General features: G+C 38.8%; 1 protein-coding gene across 1 annotated transcript in view; it reads right to left on the bottom strand.

The window, feature by feature from the left end:
- Positions 1 to 23,416, bottom strand: part of CNTNAP2 (contactin associated protein 2) — a 1,643,672-nt gene that overhangs the window by 116,133 nt on the left and 1,504,123 nt on the right. Inside the window, exons 16-18 of the mRNA XM_054019209.1 lie at positions 23,186 to 23,356; positions 8,185 to 8,403; positions 5,970 to 6,206 (exon numbers count right to left, since the gene is read on the bottom strand). Coding sequence (XP_053875184.1) covers positions 5,970 to 6,206; positions 8,185 to 8,403; positions 23,186 to 23,356 — 627 coding nt within the window. The remainder of the gene's footprint in view (positions 1 to 5,969; positions 6,207 to 8,184; positions 8,404 to 23,185; positions 23,357 to 23,416) is intronic.

Here is a 23,416-nt window from a genome sequence, read left to right on the forward strand (position 1 = left end):
TCCCAAACAAGGGGAAGAGGCAAGGGTTTGGACTCACAGAGAAAAGACAGAGACACACAGAGGAAATTTGGTCAAAAGAAGGGAAGGGGACAGAGGAAGCAAGCTCACCTAGGGAGAAAAGCTTCAAGTTTAGGAAGAGAAGTCATGCAGCTGCAGGGGAAGGATCCTGGTTCCTACAGAGGACCCTAACCCCAGCCCACAGAATGCTCTGGAGTGGTGAAGAGACTAAATCAGGGAAATGAGTTTAGGGTTTATTTGTTTTTGTATAGATCTGTGTATTTCTCCTGTGATTAAATAAAGAGCAATCATGTGTTAGATTTCTATATGTTGTGTCTGTGTTGTATGCTACACTTGCCATGTGGCCCTTTGAAGAGATAAACCAGAGGATTCACACCTTTGGGTGGTGTTCTGGGAGACGTATTTAAGTCACAAGGGAAGCCAGAGGCATCAGAATTATTTCCAGGGTGCTGTGCTGCATGCTCTTGGGAAGGGGTGACAGATAGAAGATCTGCTCCGAGAGTATGTTTAGGGACCCCAAGACAGTGACAGCACCTGGGCTCTGTTCAGACTCCGGAGGCTTAAAACACCCAGGATCTAGTGTCTGGGTCCCCTCACAGCAATCTGGTGAGCTGCTGACTAGGGGAGCCTGACCAGATCTATCATACATACTATAAAGAAGTTTGTTATCGTAGTTTAAAAGCTATGAGGGCAAGGTTCTGCCAACATTTACTTATGCTGTATAGTTGCTTGATCCTCAGTATTTCAATGGGACTACTTGAGGAGAAAGGCATTATGTAGTGTCAAATCAGGGGGGCTACTTGAACAGGATGTTGTTCTCAGTGTAAGGGTAGCAGAATCGCCTTAAATAGCTAAGTGGTGCACCATTAACCATGTTATCTCTAGAGAACTGACCTCAAATCCAGGCTTAGGTTACAAGGGAAAATGAGCTTGGTTGTCTCATCCTAAATCCCATTTGCACATATAACAAAATAATGTGATAAGGCAGCATGACTGTTGGTCTCTGACCAAGCAAGAGCAAGGATTGATATAGCAGAGGAAAATAGCAAATTTCCTTGCACAACCATATATCTGGCTTTAGCCAGTGCTGTCAGTCGCTACAGTCTGTATAGCCTGTACAATAAAAGCCACTCACATATTATAAAAAGAAAACATATCACTCTCACAGATCTTGGGAGACAGACCAGTCCTCACTTACAGACAACCTGAAGCAAATACTCACCAACAACCACACACCATACAACATAAACACTAACCCAGGAACCTATCCTTGCAACAAAGCCCGATGCCAACTCTGTCCACATATCTATTCAAGTGACATCATCATAAGACCTAATCACATCAGCCATGCCATCAGGGGCTCGTTCATCTGCACATCTACCAACGTGATATATGCCATCGTGTGCCAGCAATGCCCCTCTGCCATATACATTGGCCAAACCGGACAGTCTCTACGCAAAAGAATAAATGGACATAAATCTGACATCAGGAATCATAACATTCAAAAACCAGTGGGAGAACATTTCAACCTCTCTAACCACTCAGTGACAGACCTGAAGGTGGCAATTTTGCAACAAAAACACTTCAAAAACAGACTCCAAAGAGAGACTAATGAACTTGAATTAATATGCAAATTAGATACAATTAACTTAGGTTTGAACAGAGACTGGGAATGGTTGGGTCATTACACTAATTGAATCTATTTTCCCATGTTAAGTATCCTCACACCTTCTATGGGTCTTCTTGATTATCACTTCAAAGGGTTTTTTTCCCCCCCTCCTGCTGATGATAGCTCATCTCAGTTGATTGGCCTCTTACAGTTGGTATGGCTACTTCCACCTTTTCATGTTCTCTGTATATATAAATATCTTCTTGCTGTGTGTTCCATTCTATGCATCCGATGAAGTGGGCTGTAGCCCATGAAAGCTTATGCTCAAATAAATTTGTTAGTCTCTAAGGTGCCACAAGTACTCCTGTTCTTTTTGCGGGATACAGACTAACAAGGCTGCTACTCTGAAACATATCACAATGTGTAACTGGTGCTTTTTAACAACAATAAGGTACATCAGGCCATGATGTGACTGTCGAATCATTTATAAAATACTTATACAATTGTCACTTGCTTATCCATGCAAAAAATAATTAAGCAAAAGATCACAAGGTTCAGCTACACATGTACTTAAAAGCAAAAGTGATACAATGTTATTCAAAATAGCTCTAGCATTAAAAATAAGAGCTGCTTGACCAAAGGGATGTACTTTTCATGAAAATTTTCATGAATATTTCATCTCTTTTTTTTAGGGGGGAGATCAAAATTCAAAATGTTTATGAAAAATGTAGTGAAAATTCCATATGTTGGTATTTTCAACCAGCTATATTTAAAATGTTACTTAGGTATAATATTTTGACAGTAGTGAGATGTGTCTGAATAACTGCTAGATATAAAAGAGCCACTACTACACTCCCGCAAAGATTACGCAATACAGCAAATAATTCTGCCAAAACCTCATTTCATTGTTATGTACTATTTCTGTGTTTTCTCCCAGCATCGAGTGACAACCAAGTCCTATTTCATGGAAAAGCAGCATATGGTAGAAAACTCCATGAGGTGTCATTAGAAATAAATGTAGAAGCCAGTTTATTTGAAAACCTTGAGAATTTGGGAACATTTACAAGATGTTCCAGTGTTTTCCTGGATTTACAAGGCATACAGCAAGTTAAATTTATAACATAAAACTCAGTGGGCCGAAACAAGTGTTTTAGAGACCTTATTTTCAGCATTGCTTCAGGATTTTTACTGTTCTCTTGCTCATGGGGCATTTCCAAAGCTACCTGTTTTGTGTCTACATTATCCTTTAACAGTTTGCTTTTGATGCCACCTGGTTGCTTTTATGAAGAACCATCATGAGGTCACAAACATTGAATTAGGTTTGGAGGGAAGAGATACCTGATTTTCCACACAGATAAGTCAGATTTCAGCACTAACAGAAAAGGAAATTGGTGATGATCAAGTTACAAAATCTGCAGCTAATTGGAACTAGGTTGATCTATAAAAGTCGCTGGAAATTTCCTTAAACCAGATCCTGTGTCCAGAGCAGGGAACTGAGAGTCTGAAGTTCTGGGTTTTATTCCCAACTTTGTCAGTGACTCATTCACTATGTACCTTGAGCAAATCATTTAGGCCTACATTTTCAAAAAATTGCTTTTGATTTTGAGTGCCCATCATTGGATATCCAGAGCTTGATTTTCTGAGATTCTGAGCATGCATAACTCTAATTGAATTAAATGGGAACTGTGGTAGCTCTGAAAATTAGGCCTTAGATATTTAAAACTGGACATCCAAAAGTTGAGGCACCTAGAATCAGAGGCCCTTAAATTGACCCTTAAGCTTTGTATCCCTCAATTCCCTCATCTATAAAATAGAAAAATATTACCTTCTAACTTTTAAAAATAATTTGACATCCAAAGATCCAAAGAGGTGTATAAACGTACTCCATGGTTTTGGTCAGATGAGAAATACCATTGTAAGAACAATAACAATAACTGTTACTCTTGCTTTTGTTATGGTAGTGCCTATGGACAAACCAAGAATGGAGGGAACCCCATTGTAACGGGCAATGTATAACTTATGGTATTTCTATTTTAAGAAGAAAATATTTTGTTTAGATCTAGTTTTGACTGAAGCTTTGGGCTGATTTTCAGTCAATCTGGGGTTGGCCCATCCCTAAAAGAAACAGAAAAAATAATGTGACAAGTTTTGGAAAAATAATACATCTAAAAAGTAAGTTCACTGGAATGTGACAGTGACTATTTTCTGAATCAATACATATGATCTTTAAAAGACTGACATTGTTAAAATTACCTCCATTTTGTCTCAAAGGGACACCCTCTAGGGATAAGTCTGTCTCAGTACTAGATTAGTTCTAAATACACACTGCCACTCAGAACTGATTGGGATAAAATCCTGGAGCCTCCCAGCATACAGAGCCATGGGATATGCCCCCAGCCACACATGGACAAGTGAAGAAACAGTGAGGACACGGTAATGGGGGTAGTACTTTGTTGTGGGAATGTTAATCCGTGTGCTCAGTTCCAGATACCAGGCACCTGAGCTCGCTGTGCAGTGCAGACATACCCTTGAAAAGAGATTTGGGGCCAAGTGTTGGCTGAAAGGAGGTTGAAGCTTTCAGCAAAGAAATGGTTTCCTGCTGTTTGATTCCTGCTTTGTTCAGGGAAACAGTACTCTATACATTGTTTGTAAATGAACAGGATTGCATTTGAAAGAAACACTTGACTCCATCATCAATTTCTCCTCTTATTGGAAACAACACACAAGATCCCGAATTTTGGTTACCCGCTGGATTAAAAAATCGGTAACAATATGATAGAATCATAGACCCATAGGGTTAGAAGGGGACTGCAAGGGCCATCTAGTCTAACCCCTGCCATAATGCAGAATTTGTTGTGTATGATAGAATAAAGTGAGGATAGATATGGGTTAAAGCATGGGGGAGGAAGGAATTCAGCCCAGAACCAGGGAGTGCATAAAGAGATCCTTGGGCTGGCCTTTTCTGCTATAATCTCATGTCTGGAAGAGAAGGAGAATAGAAAGCGCAAACTCTAAAGCCTGAGGCCTGTCTTACAAAAGAAAAAAAGAGTAGTTGTGAAGGAGTTGGGAAACTGAATGCCAAAGGATAGTAGTTATCCCCTACAGACATGATGAACTGCTCAAGGGCAGTTTGATGACTGGTGAATAGACTTGCCTGCAGGATTGCTGGTAAGGTGGGTAATTTAAAGGCAGAACACTGCGATAGACAATTTATGAGACCAAAGGTTCCTTAGAATCACGAAAACCATTGAGAAGAGTAATGAATAAATGATCTCAGCTGAAATCACAGACTTAGCACCACATGAGGCAACTTCTAGAAAAGAATTAGGAAAGGCAACAGATTGGATGATTTTAGATATTTATAAGACACACATAGTGAAAGAGGGCTGTTTAGAGAGATTAGCACCTCAGGCAAATATGATAAAATCTTCAGTAGTGGGTTGCAAAAGAATATAGGAATATTCATGAAATGTTATGTAAACAAATGGATGCCCATCAAATTTAAAAAAATGCGTTGATTTGGGAAACTACATTTCCCAATACTATTTAATTTTGCTGTTATCATTTCCAATCAAAATACACAAACAAATATAAAAAGAAACTAGGAGTGTCATCTCCAATTTTCTTGCAGTGTTTTGGACTTTTGGGTTTTTTTTTTTGTTTTGTTTTTTAAATGGATGGTAGGTATGTCAACATAATGGAAATTCCTCTGATAAAAGTGATTCATTATAAACCTTGCTTTTCGGGATTTAATTAGTATCTTAGCCATTTCAAATGGATGAAATGGATATATCATCTGTGCTTTATTAGTCATTGTGCCCAATCAAAATGCCCTACTATACTGTAACTATGAACCTCCCCTTGACCCAGGACACTCAATCTCTAACTCAGAGGAACTTCAACCAAACTCCTGGGTCTGAACAACCAAAAATTTGAGAAAGATTGTATTCAAACACTGGCCCCTTGATCTGTAACAGTTACAACTAATACTCTGTACCTAAATCACTCTGAGTATTAGAAAAGTTCAGCTTTTGTTTGAATTAATAAACATTATCTGTGGTAATAGGAATTTATTACTCAGCAGCTCAGGATAACACCTGACCCAGTTGGGAAGAGTACAGACAATCCTGAAGTTCTTTTCTTCCATGTGTTATTGGATTTAAATAGGAAATGCCCATTACCACTAATGGGAAATGTGCAGTAACCATATATAAGTGGTAGAACAGATCCCTGTGAATGTGATAAGTTTGTAAGAATATTAAGGGATGCACATGACATTTGAACAATTTATTTGTAATTCTGTTTGGCTTAGTTGGTTTGACTTCCACATTTAGATTTTTACCTTTTATGCAAAATGGTCCATCATACGCAGTTTTGGAACAGTCACAGGAGTAGCCATTGTATTTCTCGACACATTTACCTCCATTCTCACAGTACATGCCATAGCTGGTGCAGTGGCCAGAGCAGCCAGGTTTCACCCCCAGGGTGACCTTTGCTCTTTCTTCCAAGTCCAGAGTCACCCCATTCATTCTTAAAGAGCGAATGCAACCCAGAAATCCTCTCTGGCCTCCTGCGGCACCTGAGAGATAATAATGAAATCAAGAGTTAAACTGCATTATTGCTGCTGTATACCAAATAACCCACTGAGCTGATGACTACAGCCGGACATACTGTAGGTTGGGATGTCTTTTAAAAGCCTAAAATATTCATTCCTTTTTCATTATGCAATCAAACTGCAGTAAGTCTAAGCTTTCAGCCAAATTCTCAGATGGCATAAGAGGTGTAGTTCCATTAGCCGAGAATCTGGCCTTCAGTCTCTTGGCTGGGAGACTTAATTTTTTCTTTTTCCTATATATTTTTAAAGATCACGTCTGGGGCAATAATAGGTTTTATGCTTGAATACATTTTGGATAGCAACATTTTCCTATAGGTTGATGATAATACGTAGTAATAATAATGACAATAATCTCTTACACAGTATTACATTTTTCATAGCGAAGTTTGGGAAATTGGGAGAGAGGTTTAGGCCCACACTTCCAAACTACAATAGGAGGCACAGATGCTCAATCATCTCTGAAAATCGTACTTAAGTTGTCTAGATATAGATTTACATGCCCAAAGTAGAGCAATCAAATCTCAAAATGTGGGCATAAGTGCCTTTCCCAAGCGCACATGGCAAGTTGCTAACAGAGAGCCAGTGTTAGGACTCAGTAATTTAGGCCTAAGTTCAACCTTAAGTTCCTTCAGTATGCTACTGGGCAATTCAGATTTATGGCACTTGTAAAGTTGACCATGGTTATGATTCAGAGAGAAAATCTAGTGCAATCATAGACATTTAATTTTGGTAATACAGTCAAACAACGAACACTTCTAAAGATTTGTAATGTACCAGGTAGGACAGACATTTTTGAATCTCACTGTCTATTGCCTAATTATTCTCTGAATCCCCCCTTATTCTGACCCTCCCCATAACTGCCCACAACTGTGAAAATTTAAATAGATAAAAATCTGAAAAAATGATTAAAATAAACATGATCAGTTGAAATGATAAGAAAATAAAAATAGAATTCTGCCAACCCTATTTATAGTTCAGTTTACTCAGCAACAGACTTTTTATTTCAGATCATCTTTAGCAATGCTAAAAATGTTAAAGAAGAGACTGAGCTTGTGAATAATGACTGTACTATGGGGACACACATGGCTGTTTCCATTCCACTGACAGTATCATATTTACCAAGGTACTGAAGGTTCTGTACATCATTTTAATTTACTTCTGTTGCCGAGCCTTCACTAAGATGTAAGGAAACGAGGTAAAGAATTTTTTTTCTTGTCTTGTTGCCATACAGAGAGGCAAGAAAGTGCTTCTTTGCTCATCATTTCACGCAAACCTGGTCCTACCTAACAACACTCACCATGTCTGCATTGTGGAGCCCCAAAAGCTAAAGAAGCATGAGTGTTGCTGGAATAGCAGCCTTTTGGTATCCAAAATGCAGTGAAGGCTAGCAACATTTGAAAGTGGGTAGGCAAACAGTGAAATGTGTCTTTGTTATATGGTACAATATAATTGGCTATTAAAATTCACAAGCAAAAGGTGGGGTGATGGGGTGTCAGACTGGAGGGTGAATACAGTAAATGGGGGAGGGGAGATCAAATCTAGGTAGGGTGGAGATGCTATTCATGTCAGAGAGACGCCAGCTAAACAATACTACCATAAGTTTCCTTCCCTGCACGGCGTTCCCAGGCCTCTTTCAGTTCCTGGCTGAATAGCTGATTGGGAGATCCTTTGGAAAAAAATATCTGGACAAAACCTGCTTGCCTGCCTAAGGCTTGAGCTACAAATAAGGAAGGAGAAATGATAATAGGGTACCAGAGCAGTACTTGTTTCTCTGAATTGGGTCACCTTCCTTCTATAACCTACATTGCTTTTCATTTTGTACCCTACCACCACTAAGTACTTCTGGAAAGAAGCCTGATATATTATCGTAACTGACACCAATGTGACGTGGCTGGAATGGAGTAACTGACCATTGGGGCCTGTTATTTCTTCAGCTACTTACCAACATATAACTGGCTATACAGTTCCAATCGTGTGTGGCCTTCCGTTGGTGCTTTCCGGATCTCCTGTGGCAGCTGGTCCACCCGCAGACTGGCCTGCTTGACATTCCTCTCAGCGATGACTCGATGCCATTGGTCATCATTGAGTGGGTTGGGGGATCTGACAATGATCTCCACTGGGCCGTTTCCAACATCAAATGAAAAGGACACTTCAATAGCAGCTGAAATACCAGAGGGGAGAACATCCATCAGAGGTTCAAAGTATGATTGTTTATACCTCTTAAACAGGACACCACCTTGGGACCCGTCCTGTAAAATCCTGAGTGCATTCAAGACCCCTGACTTCAACAGAAGCTGATGGCGTTTAGCACTTCTCAGGAGGCCATTATGGAAAATTCCTATGGAATTTAACAGAAATTAAATAAATCTGGTTCTACAGAAAATTAACAGGGTTCCACCAAAATTACTGTATAAATATTAGAGCCAGTTGAAAAATGGTTCTTTTTCGATAGAAAATTTGTACATAAAGGAAAAAATAGTGTTTGTGTTGACATTTTCAGCAGGAAATTCAAACTTTTCATCAGAGAAAAATAGCTGTTTCTGGGTTTCAGTTTTCCAAGTAAAAATTATTTTTTTAGAAAAAAGACAGTTTCCACCAAAAATTGTTTAGCTGAAAGACTAATTTTCCATGGAAAAAAGTTTTGATGGCAAATTTTCAACTAGGATGAATATATATTTATAGATGGTAATAATGAAATTCTTAGGCAGATTAAATTATACTGGATGGTCCAAAAATGTACAGAGACTTTATAAATTTATATTATACTTTAAAGGACTTTTCAATCTGGTGTTGCTCAGCAAAGCACATAATTGACACTTATTACTAAGGAGGGCAAAGTGATTAATGAGGAATAGATCACTTTTGATGAGAAACATGATCTCAAATTGCTGCTATGATTCATCTAGGCTCCCTTTTGGCTGTAAAATTATTATATAATGGCAGAAAACCAGTTCAAAGAATTATCAGAAAATGGATTGCTACTGATAGTATTCACAAAGGAGGATTTAACCTAGATGTAAAGTCAACTGGGTTTTTGGTCTATTTCATTTTTTTTAGGTATAAAAGAATCCATGGAAAGCAACTTCTGGCAGCTGTGTCATCCTTTTTAAGAGAATTCTTATGCACCAAAGGGCTGTAAAGGGATCTTATACAGTTGTGCCTCTCATGTTGTGTATAATTCACTTCCAGCCTGTCTTGCAAAACTTTACTCACCCATACAGGGAAATTGCTTTTGATGGGCTAGTAAAATATCATTATTACCTATCAGCCTACTAAAAGGAGAACAAATACTTTTTGTGCCCAGGTTAGTACATTTCCATAGTGCTTTTTTCAAGGCTGAATCAAACTGTAGCCATTTTTATGTTTATACCACATCCCAAAACAGATACCATATGAATAAGCATTTTTCATAATCATGAATGCTTTTTTAAACAAAATTTGCTGCAAAAATCTTACTTATTTTTGTTTTCCCCTCTCTTTTATGGAAAGAGAGAAGTTTAGAAGCAGAATTATACAGGTGTTTAGGTAGTGAAACATCCACTATTCTCAGCTACCTGCAAGTCTATTTCCTCTTTTGAAGTGACCACCTCTCATGGCCCCTCAGCTCAACCAGTTTGTTTTGGTTGCCCAGGACTTGGCTACAGAGATTAGTAAAAATGTTTTACTCTGATGTGGTGAAGAATTCAAGCTTCTGGGGGTTTGGGATATAAGGGTAGGGCAAATTAGAAACTAGAACCAAATCTGTATAGTTATTAGCATACAGGAAGCATTGCAGCGTGCCTTGAAGAGTGGGTGGCTTTGTCTCCACTGTGGCTGCTTTGAAAAAAACACTTCATATCTCTGCACACTGTCTGTCTCCAACTCCTTAATTGCTTCCTGAAAGCGGGCTGTCTGCAGGGCTATAAGAGTGAGAACTGCTAAGCAGAGTATACATTTCATTCTCAGCCACCTGACGGCATTTTTGACATTGCCAGTGGGTGCCTTTGTGAAACCCCATCTAGTATTCAGTCACTGAGTCCACTTTAAAAGTCTCTAAAAGAGGCTCATTTGCTCTCAGTCTTCTGGGTGAAGGCAGCTGCCATTTAAAAAAAAAAGATAATTGCAAATAGAAGGGGAAAAAGAGAGAGAGAGAGAGAGAGAGACAGAGAGAGGTGGGGTAGGAAGAGATGAAGACATTTCAACCAGAACGATCAGACTTGCATAGCTCAGCTTTAATAATGGCTGAAGATCAAGGTCTGCATAGCAGCCTGAAAGGTTTCTTCTCTGTGATAATGGTATTTAAACACAAGGAAATTCATATTAATTGGAGGAAAATATTAACTGTGACTTTAAAGCATAAATATGCAGGAATAAAAATCATACTAGTTAGTCTTAAATTTTTAATATTTCACTTTGTAACTTGAGAGGGAAAAGAATAAACATCTCAAAACAATGTACTTCTCATCAAAGATTTTTGTTTTGATTTGTTGAATGTGAAAGGGGAAGAAGCACCACAGAAGTATAGCATCCATGGATTACACTGACATATCCCGAAAACAAATTTAACACAGGCATCACATAAAATATTGGAGAGTAAATCTGTATGCCAGTTTGCTAGCCTAAGAAAATATGATGTATATCAATATGTACTTCTTAAAGAGTGGATAAAATTGCTCACAGGTTGCATGTTAGTAACTCCTACAAGCAACTTCTATTATTGGTTCTCACAGGTAAGCAACATTATTTATCTGTTTTAATAAATTTCTGACTCCACATCCTAGCGTATACAGCAGTCAGAGGAATCTTTAACTAAAAAACTATTAGTATTGGGACTTTAACAGATGGGTGGACATGTTTATCCAGAGATTCCATAGACCTAGACATCTAAAAGACTAGCAATTAACTGATTTTTTTTTAAGCAAGTCTCCCTCCCACCATTCTTCTAGCTTGTCCCTGCTGAAAAATTACCCGCTAGAGTTGACTCTCCCTCCCAAAAAATCCACAATGGTTTGGGGCCAAATTCATTGGGGAGACAGTTATAAGAACAGCCATACTGGGTCAGACCAATGGTCCATCTAGCTCAGTATCCTGTCTTCTGTGGCCAGTGCCAGATGTTTCGGAAGGACAGAACAGAACCGGGCAATTTATAGTGATCCATCCCCTGTCGTTCATCCCCAGCTTCTGGCAGTTGGAAGATTAGGGACACTCTAAGCATGGGGTTACATCCATGACGATTTTGGCTAATTGCCACTGATGGACCTATCGTCCATGAACTCATATAATTCTTTTTTGAACCCAAGTATACTTTTGGCCTTCACAACATCGCATGGCAATGAGTTCCACAGGCTGACTGTACATTGTGTGAAGAAATACTTCCTTCTGTTTGTTTTACACCTGCTGTCCCTTAATTTCATCAGGTGACCCCTAGTTCTTGTGTTATGTGAAGGGATAAACAACACTTCCCTAATCATTTTTCTCCACACCAGTCATGATTTTATAGACCTCTGTCATATTACTTCCCCATCTATCCCCAAAATCCATGGCTTGTGTTATAAAGCAGGTTAGACTAGATGATCTAATGGTCCCTTCTGGCCTTAAAGTCTATGAATCAATGAGTCTCTCTCTTCACCAGAACACTTTGTGGTTCAGCTCTCATTTCACCATTCTTCTAGCTTGTCCTTGCTGAAAAATTCCATGCTAGAGTTCTCTGCTTGATGATATTTGCTATGATGAGACTGCCACTAGAGGAAGAGATGCTTACAGATGGCTGGTATTCACAGGACTGCCAGCTCAGAGAAAGTGGTTTTCAAACGTATGTCATATGGGGGGGGGGGGGGGGGGAGACACTGCAATCCTTTGGTCACACAGATTTCCTGTATGCTCATCTCTCCTGCTTTTGACTGCTCATCCTCACGCCTGCTACTTACAGTTATTCTTTTGCAGTCTGTTCCTCCTAGCTCCTGCTACATTTATAGTAGGGCTGTTGATTAATCGCAGTTAACTCACATGATTAACTCAAAAAAATTAATTGTGATTAAAAAAATTAATCACGATTAATCACAGTTTTAATCGCACTGTTAAACAATAGAATACCAATTGAAATGTATTAAATATTTTGGATTTTTTCTACATTTTCATATATATTGTATTCTGTGTTGTAATTGAAATCAAAGCGTATATTCTTTTTTATTACAAATATTTGCACTATAAAAATGATTAACAAAAGAAATAGTATTTTTCAGTTCATCTCATACAAGTACTGTAGTGCAATCTCTTTGTCGTGAAAGTGCAACTTACAAATTTTTTGTTACATAACTGCACTCAAAATCAAAACAATGTAAAACTTCAGAGCCTACAAGTCCACTCAGTCCTACTTCTTCTTCAGCCAATCACTAAGACAAACAAGTTTGTTTACATTTACAGGAGATAATGCTACTGGCTTCTTATTTACAATGTGACTAGAAAGTGAGAACAGGCATTTGCATGGCACTTTTGTTGCCAGCATTGCAAGGTATTTACATGCCAAATGCTATTATTCTGAGTTAGTAGCATCTAACACACACTTTGCATGGTGTAAACAATTATGTAAGGTAAATGGCAGTGGAATATCAGACTCAGTGCCTTCCTAAGCATTCAGAGCTGGCTGACATTTTAGACATCCACTCTGGACACATTCTGATGATAAAATATTCACCTCTGCAATCAGAAATTAAATGAATTCTGCTATGTTTAGCATTTCTAAGTGATGTCACTATAAACTTATTTTTATAAATACCAATGAGTCCATTGACAATATTTCAGGGGTAGGCAACCTATGGCACGTGTGCCAAAGGCGGCATATAAGCTGATTTTCAGTGGCACTCACACTGCCCGGGTCCTGGCCACCAGTCCGGGGGGCTCTGCATTTTAATTTAATTTTAAATGAAGCTCCTTAAACATTTTAAAAACCTTATTTACTTTACATATAACAATAGTTTAGTTATATATTATAGACTTATAGAAAGAGACCTTCTACAAACATTAAAATGCATTACTGGCACGCAAAACCTTAAATTAGAGTGAGTAAATGAAGACTCGGCACACCGCTTCTGAAAGGTTGCTGATCCCTGATACTATTGATTCCTTGTCGCACTGAAATTCTTGTTGCCTGGAGAAAGACAGAAAAAATCTCTTCCTGAACTAGTAGGTGTTATAAAAAAGGTTACTGAATTGAAAAACTGTCTTTAATCTGTCTTTGAAATGTAAAAATGTAAATATAGATACAATTTTAATATAGTTTTAGCCTCAGAGTTTGGAAAAGGTGATATTATATTATTTACAAGACAAACACACAATTAAATTGTTTGTTTAGGAGATTTACCCCTTAACACCGCATCTATGGTAAAAAAGGTTTATTTAAACCCCTTTGGAAATTCTTCAACCAAACGCCTAAGGCTTGTGAGCTATTCTTTTTATTAATTTATTCCGATAGCATCATCAGCATGCATTTTTAACCTTTTTTAGTTATGAATTTTGAAAGTGTTTTACAATACAACAAAACCAATCACAGAGAAAAACAAGAACAAAAAACACTGAATGTTTTATATCAAAAAGCTGTGCAAAAAGCATAAGGGATCTTCTTATAAAGTTGCAGTTTCTCTCTAATATTTTTTGATGATTATGCTGTCCTCTGTTTGAGTTAAACCCTCAGGGCACCTTATTTAATTTGCGGTGTGTGTAGTACCTACATCTGATTAATGTAAAATTGCAATTAGATTACATATGAGAATGGACAGGGTATTTGATATGTTAAGATATGATGCCCCACTGCAACGAGGAGCTGCTCTGTATTTTATAAGGACATATGTAAGTTATCACATTAATTGCTTGAAATACAAGTCTGGATACTATTAAAATCATTTCAGTTTAATCTTTAAAAGATGCAATTAACATATTGTCCCTCTTCTGTGCCATTTTAGCTGGTTATTTCTAGAAAGGTATTCAATTATAATGCTGATTATTCCAAGTGGACAAATTGGCATAAGCTCCAGCCCCCATATCTATCTGAATGAAACCTGAATATTTGGATCAATCTGAATTATAAATTAAATATGTTACAATCCCTTCCCTGGCCAGTTGTTTTTCTCAGGCTACAACATGTGTATCTCACGTATCAAACTGCCTGAATAAATGGACAGCTGATTCCTTCATTATCCCTATATTTGATAGGAACCTTACTATCTTAATGGGCTTTGTCTCTACCTTGAGTCCCTGAAATATGTTCTCCTAATCTTTAGCTCTGCTCTTAGATGTATGACAAATTGCAGCGTGCATCTGAAGCCATGTACAGCATTTGAGCATAGTGCTGGGAGGCTCTGGGCAAAGGTGGTGGTGGTGGCTTGAAGCAGATGGCAGCAAAAGTTTGGGGAAGAGTCTAAGAAAAGTCAGGGCCACTAATTTAGTATACAGGTGGAAAAGGCTGGGGACAGTTGTCTTTTAGTGAAAATGGGTCACTTACTGCTCCGGGATTCAAAGGTTGGGACTTCATTTCTATATGAAAGTGCTAAGGGGAGTTAGGTCAACTACCATTGAAGTCAATGGGAGCTTTTTGAATGAGTTCATTGAGAGATGGATCTGTGAGGGTCTGGGCTGCAGTGCTGGCCATTTACTGAGAAAACCGGGATCCAGATCTCTATCTCACCTGATTCAGGCAGTCTGCCAAATGCTTGGCTCAGTGTTTGGATGAGACTGGAGCATAGATGAGTTGAAGTTCAATGGAGATAAAATTGAGGTGATGGTTATAGGTTGGGGGAAGGGACTGAAAGATATGAAGAGAATTCTCTCTGTCCCTTTTACTGATGCCATTTGTTGCAATAAGAGGATGCTATTGGATCCAAGCAGCAGGATTCAGGAATGCCCTTTCCCCCCATTTTCATTTGGCGAGGAAATTATGACTGTTTCTTTCAAAGGCAAACCTTTCAATTACGATCCAGGCTTTTTCCCAGCTCAAGAATGGATTATTGCAATGTGCCCTGCATAAGGTTACACCTTAAGACAAGCCAGAAACTTAAGCTAGTGCAGAACGCAGCTGCCCATGTAAGCAGTGTATCACAGTGTGAAAACAAGACATCTGCGCTGGAGGATGTTTGTACTGGCTGCCTCTTGTTGGTTTTGATGGAAAAGCCATACATGACAAGGTACATGCAGAGGTGTGACAGGTTTCAGAGTAGCAGCCGTGTTAGTCTGTATCCGCAAAAAGAAGAACAGGAGTACTTGGGGCACCTTAGAGACTAACAAATTTATTAGAGCATAAGCTTGTGGGCTGTAGTCCACGAAAGCTTATGCTCTAATAAATTTGTTAGTCTCTAAGGTGCCACAAGTACTCCTGTTCTTCTTTTTGCAGAGGTGTGAGATCATCTCTCTTCGTGTCTCATGCTATGGCAGTTGTGATCAGCACAGGCACTCCAGCTGGAGACCTCCTGAGTTAAGAGAGGGGGCTAAGGGCCCTCAGCTTTGATCTATTCTTCCTTGTTGGTATGACTTAACCAGGGGTTGCTGAGCTACAGTCTTTTTAATTCATGCTTCATCATGCAGATATTTGTGGGGAAGGCAGTTTTATTGGGGACTCAGTTTTATGGTGGTAATTGAAGAGCTGGTTTTCATTTTGGTGAACTGTATTTTTAGTCTGTGCGTGGATCGCTGGGTTCTGTTACTATCCAACAGTATTGGGCTTAATCTAGTCATTCACAGATTAAGGTGGGGGACTCATGTCAATATAGATATTTGAGTCTTCATTAACACTGAGGAGTTAAAAGGACCCCTCGGCTGTGGACAGACTTAACAACCGCGGGGGAGGAGTCAGTTCCAGCAGAGAAATCATAAGAATAGATTTTCCATCTCTTGCCATCTTTTGACTATCCCTCTCCATGTCCCATTAAGGAATTCTGTGTCTTTAAGAAGGATGCAGCATACAGTTAAATTATATTCTACTATTCAGAGAACTATCTACAATGACTCCAAGATCTCTTTCTTGAGTGGTAACAGCTAATTTAGAACCCATCATTTTATATGTATAATTGGGATTATGCTTTCCAATGTGCATTACTTTGCATTTATCAACATTAAATTTCATCTGCCATTTTGTTGCCCAGTCACCCAGTTCTGAGAGGTCCTTTTGTAGCTCTTCGCAGTCTGCCTGGGTCTTAACTATCTTTAGTAATTTTGTATCGTCTGCAAATTTTGCCACCTCACTGTTCACCTCACTTTTTTCAGATCATTTATGAATATGTTGAATAGGACTGGTCCCAGAACAGACCCCTGGGGGACACCACTATTTACCTCTCTCCAGTCTGAAAACTGACCATTTATAACTACCCTTTGTTTTCTATCTTTTAACCAGTTACCAATCCATGAGAGCACCTTCCCTCTTATCCCGTGGCAGCTTACTTTGCGTAAGAGCCTTTGGTGAGGGACCTTGTCAAAGGCTTTCTGAAAATCTAAGTACACTTTATCCACTGGATCCCCTTGGTCCACATGCTTGTTGACCCCCTCAGAGAATTCTAGTAGATTGGTGAGGCATGATTTACTTTATTAAAACCATGTTGACTCTTCTTCAACAAATTATGTTCATCTGTATGTCTGACAATATTGTTCTTTATTATAGTTTCAACCAGTTTGCCCGGTACTGAAGTTAGGCTTAAAGGCCTGTAATTGCCAGGATCACCTCTGGAGCCCTTTTTAAAAATTGGTGTCACTAGAGGTGTACTTAGAAAAAAATTGCTATTACTTTTTAAGTCTTTGGCTAACTGTTCCTCAAATTCTTTTTTGGCCTTCATAATTGTATTTTTACACTTCATTTGCCAGTGTTTATGCTCCTTTCTATTTTCCTCATTAGGATTCCACTTTTTAAAGGATGCCTTTTTGCCTCTCACTGCTTCTTTTACTTTGTTGTTTAGCCACGGTGGCTCTTTTTTGGTTCTCTTATTATGTTTTTTAAATTTGGGTTATATATTTAAGTTGAGCCTCTACTGTGGTGTCTTTAAAAAGTTTCCACGCAGCTTGCAGAGATTTCATTTTTGCACTGTACCCTTTAATTTCTATTTAGCTAACCTCCTAATTTTTGTGTAGTTCCCCTTTCTGAAATTAAATGCTACAGTGTTGGGCCGCTGTGGTGTTTTTCCTGCCACAGGGATATTAAATTTAATTATATTATGGTCACTATTACCAAGTGGTCCAGCTATATTCACCTCTTTGACCGGATCCTGTGCTCCACTTAGGACTAAATCAAGAATTACCTCTCCTCTGGTGGGTTCCAGGACCAGCTTCTCCAAGAAGCAGTCATTTAAGGTGTCAAGAATCTTTATCTCTGCATTCTGTCCTGAGGTGACATGTACCCAGGCAATATGGGGATAATTGAAACCCCCCCATTATTATTATTGAGTTTTTTTATTTTAATAACCTCTCTAATCCCCCTGAGCATTTCACAGTCATGGTCACAATCCTGGTCAGGTGGTTGGTAATATATCCCTACCACTATATTCTTATTATTAGAGATTCTATGATACAGTTTGATTTATTTACAATTTTTACTTCATTTGATTCTAAGCTTTCTTTCACATATAAACTTTCTTTAAGCACCAATATCCTCTTTTTCCCCATTCCTGGTATATCTGTTAGTGCTTCCAGGCTGCCTGCTTTGTACTGAGCTCAGATAAAAGCCCCCTTTCTTGTTGTTTCTTAGTGTGTAGGGAACTAATGGAATGGAGTTGCTGTGTGGAGTCATTTCCTGAAGTGTGCAGTTACAGCTGCATTATTTTAACAATATTACTATCAGCTTTGGCCACTCACTACCTGCCACTCTGCAAGGGCTAGGAAGCTGCACCAAGAAATAACGAATTACCATTAGATGGCACTATTTTTCTTTCCAGATATAGCTTTTTTGATTGCTCAGAAAGCCATAATATTTCCTGTGTCCCACTTCTGGTAATTCACCCTACCGTATGCATTATGGGTTTGATTGTACCCTTAATGCAGAGTCCTAAGTAGGGGTGGTGCAGAGTCATGCTCCCTCCCTGAGCTTTCGTGGGTGTATGAGCAGGCTGCAGCATGGCTCTGTCTTCTTCCTGACTCTTTGGGGAAATTCGCAACTGCCAAGAAAGGAGTTCCAGCACTCCCCAGAACACAGGGACTGCCTGCAATTTTGAGTGGCCACAAATGGAGTATGTATGACGGCCTGGGACGGACAGGCTCCTCACCCATCTGACTGCGTGTGGGTACATTCTAATTCTCCATGACCTCTCCACTGGCAGACGAGCACTTTAAGCAAATAGAAATGTTCTGAGAAGGCAATAATTACTCAGTAGTTCAAGTAGAGAAGAAGCAGAATTTTAATACAGTGGCCTTACTCATAATTGGAGAGCATATGTGTGGGGAATCAATATAGGGAGTGTTTATTGTTATTATTGTTTCATAAAAGCCCTTTGCTTAAAGAAATAAATTTTTTTTAAAGTCTTATATAGTGGCTCAGTCTAGTTGGAATGTAATGTTGCTTCAGGAAATGAAAATATTAAATTTAAATGAAAGTATGAAATGTTTGCGTTAGCTTGCTTGGCAAAGGCTATACAATAGCCCCAAAGGAATTGTAATTTATTATAATTGTTATTTATTAATTATGTATATTATGCTAGGTGCTTTTGTAGAAAAGAGGCTTTTCAAAGAGGTTTATATATTTTTATAATATATTTTTAACACAAGTTTAGCTCACATAGCAATTTTCATCAAAGCACTTTCCAAAGGAAGGTACACAGAGGGATCCCTATTATATGGGTAGGGAAACAGAAACACAGAGGGGTAAAGTGACTTGTCTAAGGTCATACGGGGTGCATCTACACAGTGAGTTTCTGAGCCCGGGATGAGAGGTTTGTCTTATGGAGCTTGTGCTACCAGGCTAAAAATTATCTAGCCACTGAAACGGCTTTGGTGATGTCACACTAGCAACTGCCTGGAGGTAAGGGGCAGTCCTTGACTCAAGGGAAAACCCAACCAGGGGAATCAGCAATCGGACAGTATTGTCTTGGAAGTGTCAGCCTCCAAGGGGCCCAGCAGGCCACCAAACCCTGGACTGGCTCCTGTTGGGAAACCCCAGCTTCTGAGTTCCCAGACTGGACAAAGGCTCAGGGTTGGCATCAACTCGGCCAGCAGTGGAGGGCTGCTTTTCATGTGGGCACCCAGATCACCGGTATCATGCGTGCCCAGGTATGGAGTGTGGTTCTGGGCAATTTTGGACTGCAGAAAGTGACCCCCAGCTAATGTAATGGTAAAAGGCGAATGCTCTGGAGAATAAACATTCATTCTGTTTGTCCTCTAAACATGTCCAGGAAGACAAGATGATTTAAATAATAAATTTTCATCATGTTTTAAACGACCCAATTAAAAAATATTTAAATGAGGTTGAGGCTTTGTAAGATGAATCTAAACATTTGTGCTTTTGTTAATTTATAATTAACTATTTTTTTAAATAATCACTACTAATAGGATGTTGTTTGAATTTTACAGAAATTACTAACAGCAAAAACAAACAAATTAAATCCCTGATCCAACAAACAGTTAAGCAGATAACTGATTTTACTCCCATGAGCAGTTCCACTGACCTCAATTAAGTTAAATATGTGTGTAAATGTTTGCAGTGTTTGGAGCTAACATTTTAATGAAAAATTATTTAGACTTTAATTAACAAAGTGACTATGGCCTATTTCTACACATAGGTCCAATGTTAGGTTCCAAATTATGGGATTTTCTGAAGTACCTAAGTGACTTAGGAGCATGGTCCCATTGATTTCAGGCTGCAAATCCTGATGGAGGAATGTAGCTTGGCTGGGACATTTCAACTTTTTTGACATGTCAAAGTTTAATCTATTGGAAGGTGATATTGGTTGCAAGTAGAGTGCAGGGTATTTTCTATCGATGTAGTATTTGAATAGTGCTATTCTTACAGTAAAGATGTTAATGAAGCCTTGGCATTGCCATTTTAAGCATAGATGAACATTCTAAGTGTGAAACTTCTTCATAGAAAAATCTCTGTGTAATATCTGAAATTCTGTTAACAATTGGAAAACTAAACTAAAGAAACAGTAGCTACTTTAGCCATCTAAGAGTGTAAAAATGGGAAGAAAGTAAAGAGCTAGCAAATTTGTAAATAAAAATATTGCGTTAAACTACATATTTTTTCCTCTTTAATTTTTAAAAAAATGTATCCACCCTGCAGCACAGACAGCTACAAAGCAAACTTTCCCCATAATAGCATGCATCCGAAGAAGTGGGTATTCACCCACAAAAGCTCATGCTCCAATACGTCTGTTAGTCTATAAGGTGCCACAGGACTCTTTGCTGCTTTTACAGATCCAGACTAACACAGCTACCCCTCTAATACTTTCCCCCATAATGAATCTCAGCTGTGTTTTGTCAGTTATGTAAGAGCTAATTTGGTCTATATGTAAATAAAGTCCTTGGCCCATCAGATGAGACTGACAGCAAAAGCTCCAATTAGTGCCAAATGTAGTGGTAGATGCACTCATTTTATCTACCTAAGAAGGATGAAGGGCTTAGTCAGCACTGAGACTATTTGAATACATGATTCTAGGAAAATGATATATTCTAAACCTGGTGCTTAGACTAAGCCCCTACCCAAGATTCTCACATCCTATCTTCATCAGGAGACACTTTCAACCACATCTGTTCACATGTAATCAAATCCAGACATGAAGGAAACCAAGTTCACTCATCTTAACATCATGACTAGACAACAGGAGCTTGTCTTCTCTTAATTTGCCCTGGGCTCAATTATTCTTTCCTTTATTAAGACAGAAAACAAAATACATGGGTGGGTGCACATCTCCACAGGTGCTTTGAGGAATGAAGCAAACACTCTCAGACAGGAACCTTGTGATTAACCTTGATGCTAACTCCCAAGTGAAACAGGAGGTTTTACATTCAAACGTGTTGACTTTAACCTAAAAAAAATCTCAAATAGCAGGAAACTACAAACTACAAAAGGAAATATAGGAGAAAAGATTCAGTGTGTAAAGGATATCTGGTACGTTATTATTTATATTACCATAACTCTTATGGGCCTCAGTCATAGACCAGGACTTGACTGTGCTATTCAGTACTGTAAGTGTTTATTTTTGTAAAAATATCAGCACACAATAAAGCAGCTGGATTTCCAGCAGACTACACAAATTAGATTGAAATGAAAGTAAACTGTGGTGAGTTAGCTAGTGGTATAGCTAGAAACTGTTTGTCATATGCTGCATTGGCCCATCACAGACTGAATCAGAGGTAGGAAGAGCTATGCTAATGTTTTGCCAAGTTGTGCATTCTGAAATGTGCTTTTTCTGCTTTATGCTGCACTGCTGGCATAAAATGGCCCTGACGTTGGTATATTGAGCCCAGGGAAGATCACCCCAGTGTCTTAGGTTGGTATAATGTTGTGAGGCCAGCTTGTCCCTAGGTCTAGCTGATCAATGACTGCCATTGACATCTTGGTAGAGCCACATAGAGCAGCCTCTATCTTACCACTAACCAAGCCAGTTGGAGTGGAACTAAGTTTCCTTGTTTGAAAGTTAAGTATTTTCTGCATTACGCATATCTGAGATGCAGTCTTATCTTTAAAGGAATGGTGTGTACACTTCCCTCAGACATTTCTTGATCCGTTTGTTACGATCGCATTTTATTGGGCTAGAGGAGAATTGGTTAATGTTGCTGGAAAGCCTTTGTGTCAGAAATTTCCCTGAGGAGCTCAGATTTTTTTTCAGTTACTTTTCATAATTTTCTAGCGGTCCCGGGGATGAAGAGCTCCTTCAGTTTCCCACACATCATTTGACACGTGGCTAATGCAGCATTTTCGCTGAAGGGGTTGATTTTTCAACACAGTGGCTTTCTGGTAGGAAAACCAAAAATACAGTGAAAAAACATAAAAAAAAATACAGTGAAGGTTGCACAAGTTTCCCCATCCAGCTCAAAAAGATAAAGGGATGGAAAAAGCAAGCCCTGTTTGCATAAGCATCTGGGACTCTGAAGTGTAGTGGGCAAAACTCATTGATATGGTGGGGTTCCATGTTAAGATGTCTTTGGAGGAAGAAGCTATGAAATTAATAACTGTTAAAAAGATACTATCCTAATCAGTGATGTGCTAGAAGAGTTAGGCTGTAGGAAGGAATGCTATCTAGGCAGAAGCAGACAGACTTGGGAATCAGGATTCCGGTTCTGCCATTGATTTACCCTCTGACCACTGACAAATTACTTAGTGCTCAACTGCATTGAGGGAAAGCAAAGGAGGCTTAATGCCATCTTTGTTCCCACTTACTAATCTCCTTAGACTCACCAGCCCTACTTTTGAAAATCTGCCCCATGTTTCTTAAGATAAAATAAAAAAAAATCGCTCTCTCTGTTAACTTTATCTTGCAGCACGTCAGACTGTCGTGGTCTCTTTTTCAGATCAGAGATTTTATCAATGATTAGTCATAACCCACATGGGCATAAAGATTTGGTTACTCCAGGATTTTTCAGCATTTAAACATTGCATGAATGCCTTGATATCTTTGGTTATTTGGAATCATTGATTAAAATAGTCTGTGATACTTTTTTCTCATATAGAGCAACTATGGTAGACAACACATACACACTCTTCAACTAAAATAACTAAATTAGGCATGTCATTTAAAAAGGCTTAAGATTTAGGTCATATAGGTCAGTGTTTTTGTTCCTCCTGCTATGACTCCATGTCTCCATGATAAACAAGATGATTGTATTTCCAGGGTTTTTCCCTGCTAAGGTAATTTACAAATATAGTGAAAAGGTAGACTTCGACTTCATCCTACATCACAAACAGCTTTTACTGAGTTATGTGTTGAATGATGGAGGTTTCTTAAATCTCATCACTTCTTGGTTTTGGTTCTCAGTAAAAGTGTTGGAGAGAATATACTCACATTTCAGCTCAAGTTTGATGAAGTCTGTATTCCCCAAATTCTCGAGAAACACTCCATCAGGGGCTGATGTTTTGAAGTAGAAAGAGATGTCTGCGCTGGTTTCCCCTTGGAACGTGGAGAAGTGAAGGTAGGACGATGGAGTAATGAAAGACGCAGCGTTCCAGTAATTCCCTGTGGAGATGTGAGCGACAAAATTATGTCTTTCAGTGCTCCTTCCAAACTGTCATTTAT

The sequence above is a fragment of the Malaclemys terrapin genome, chromosome 2 (assembly GCF_027887155.1).
Source record: "Malaclemys terrapin pileata isolate rMalTer1 chromosome 2, rMalTer1.hap1, whole genome shotgun sequence".
In the NCBI taxonomy this organism is placed as follows: domain Eukaryota; kingdom Metazoa; phylum Chordata; order Testudines; family Emydidae; genus Malaclemys; species Malaclemys terrapin.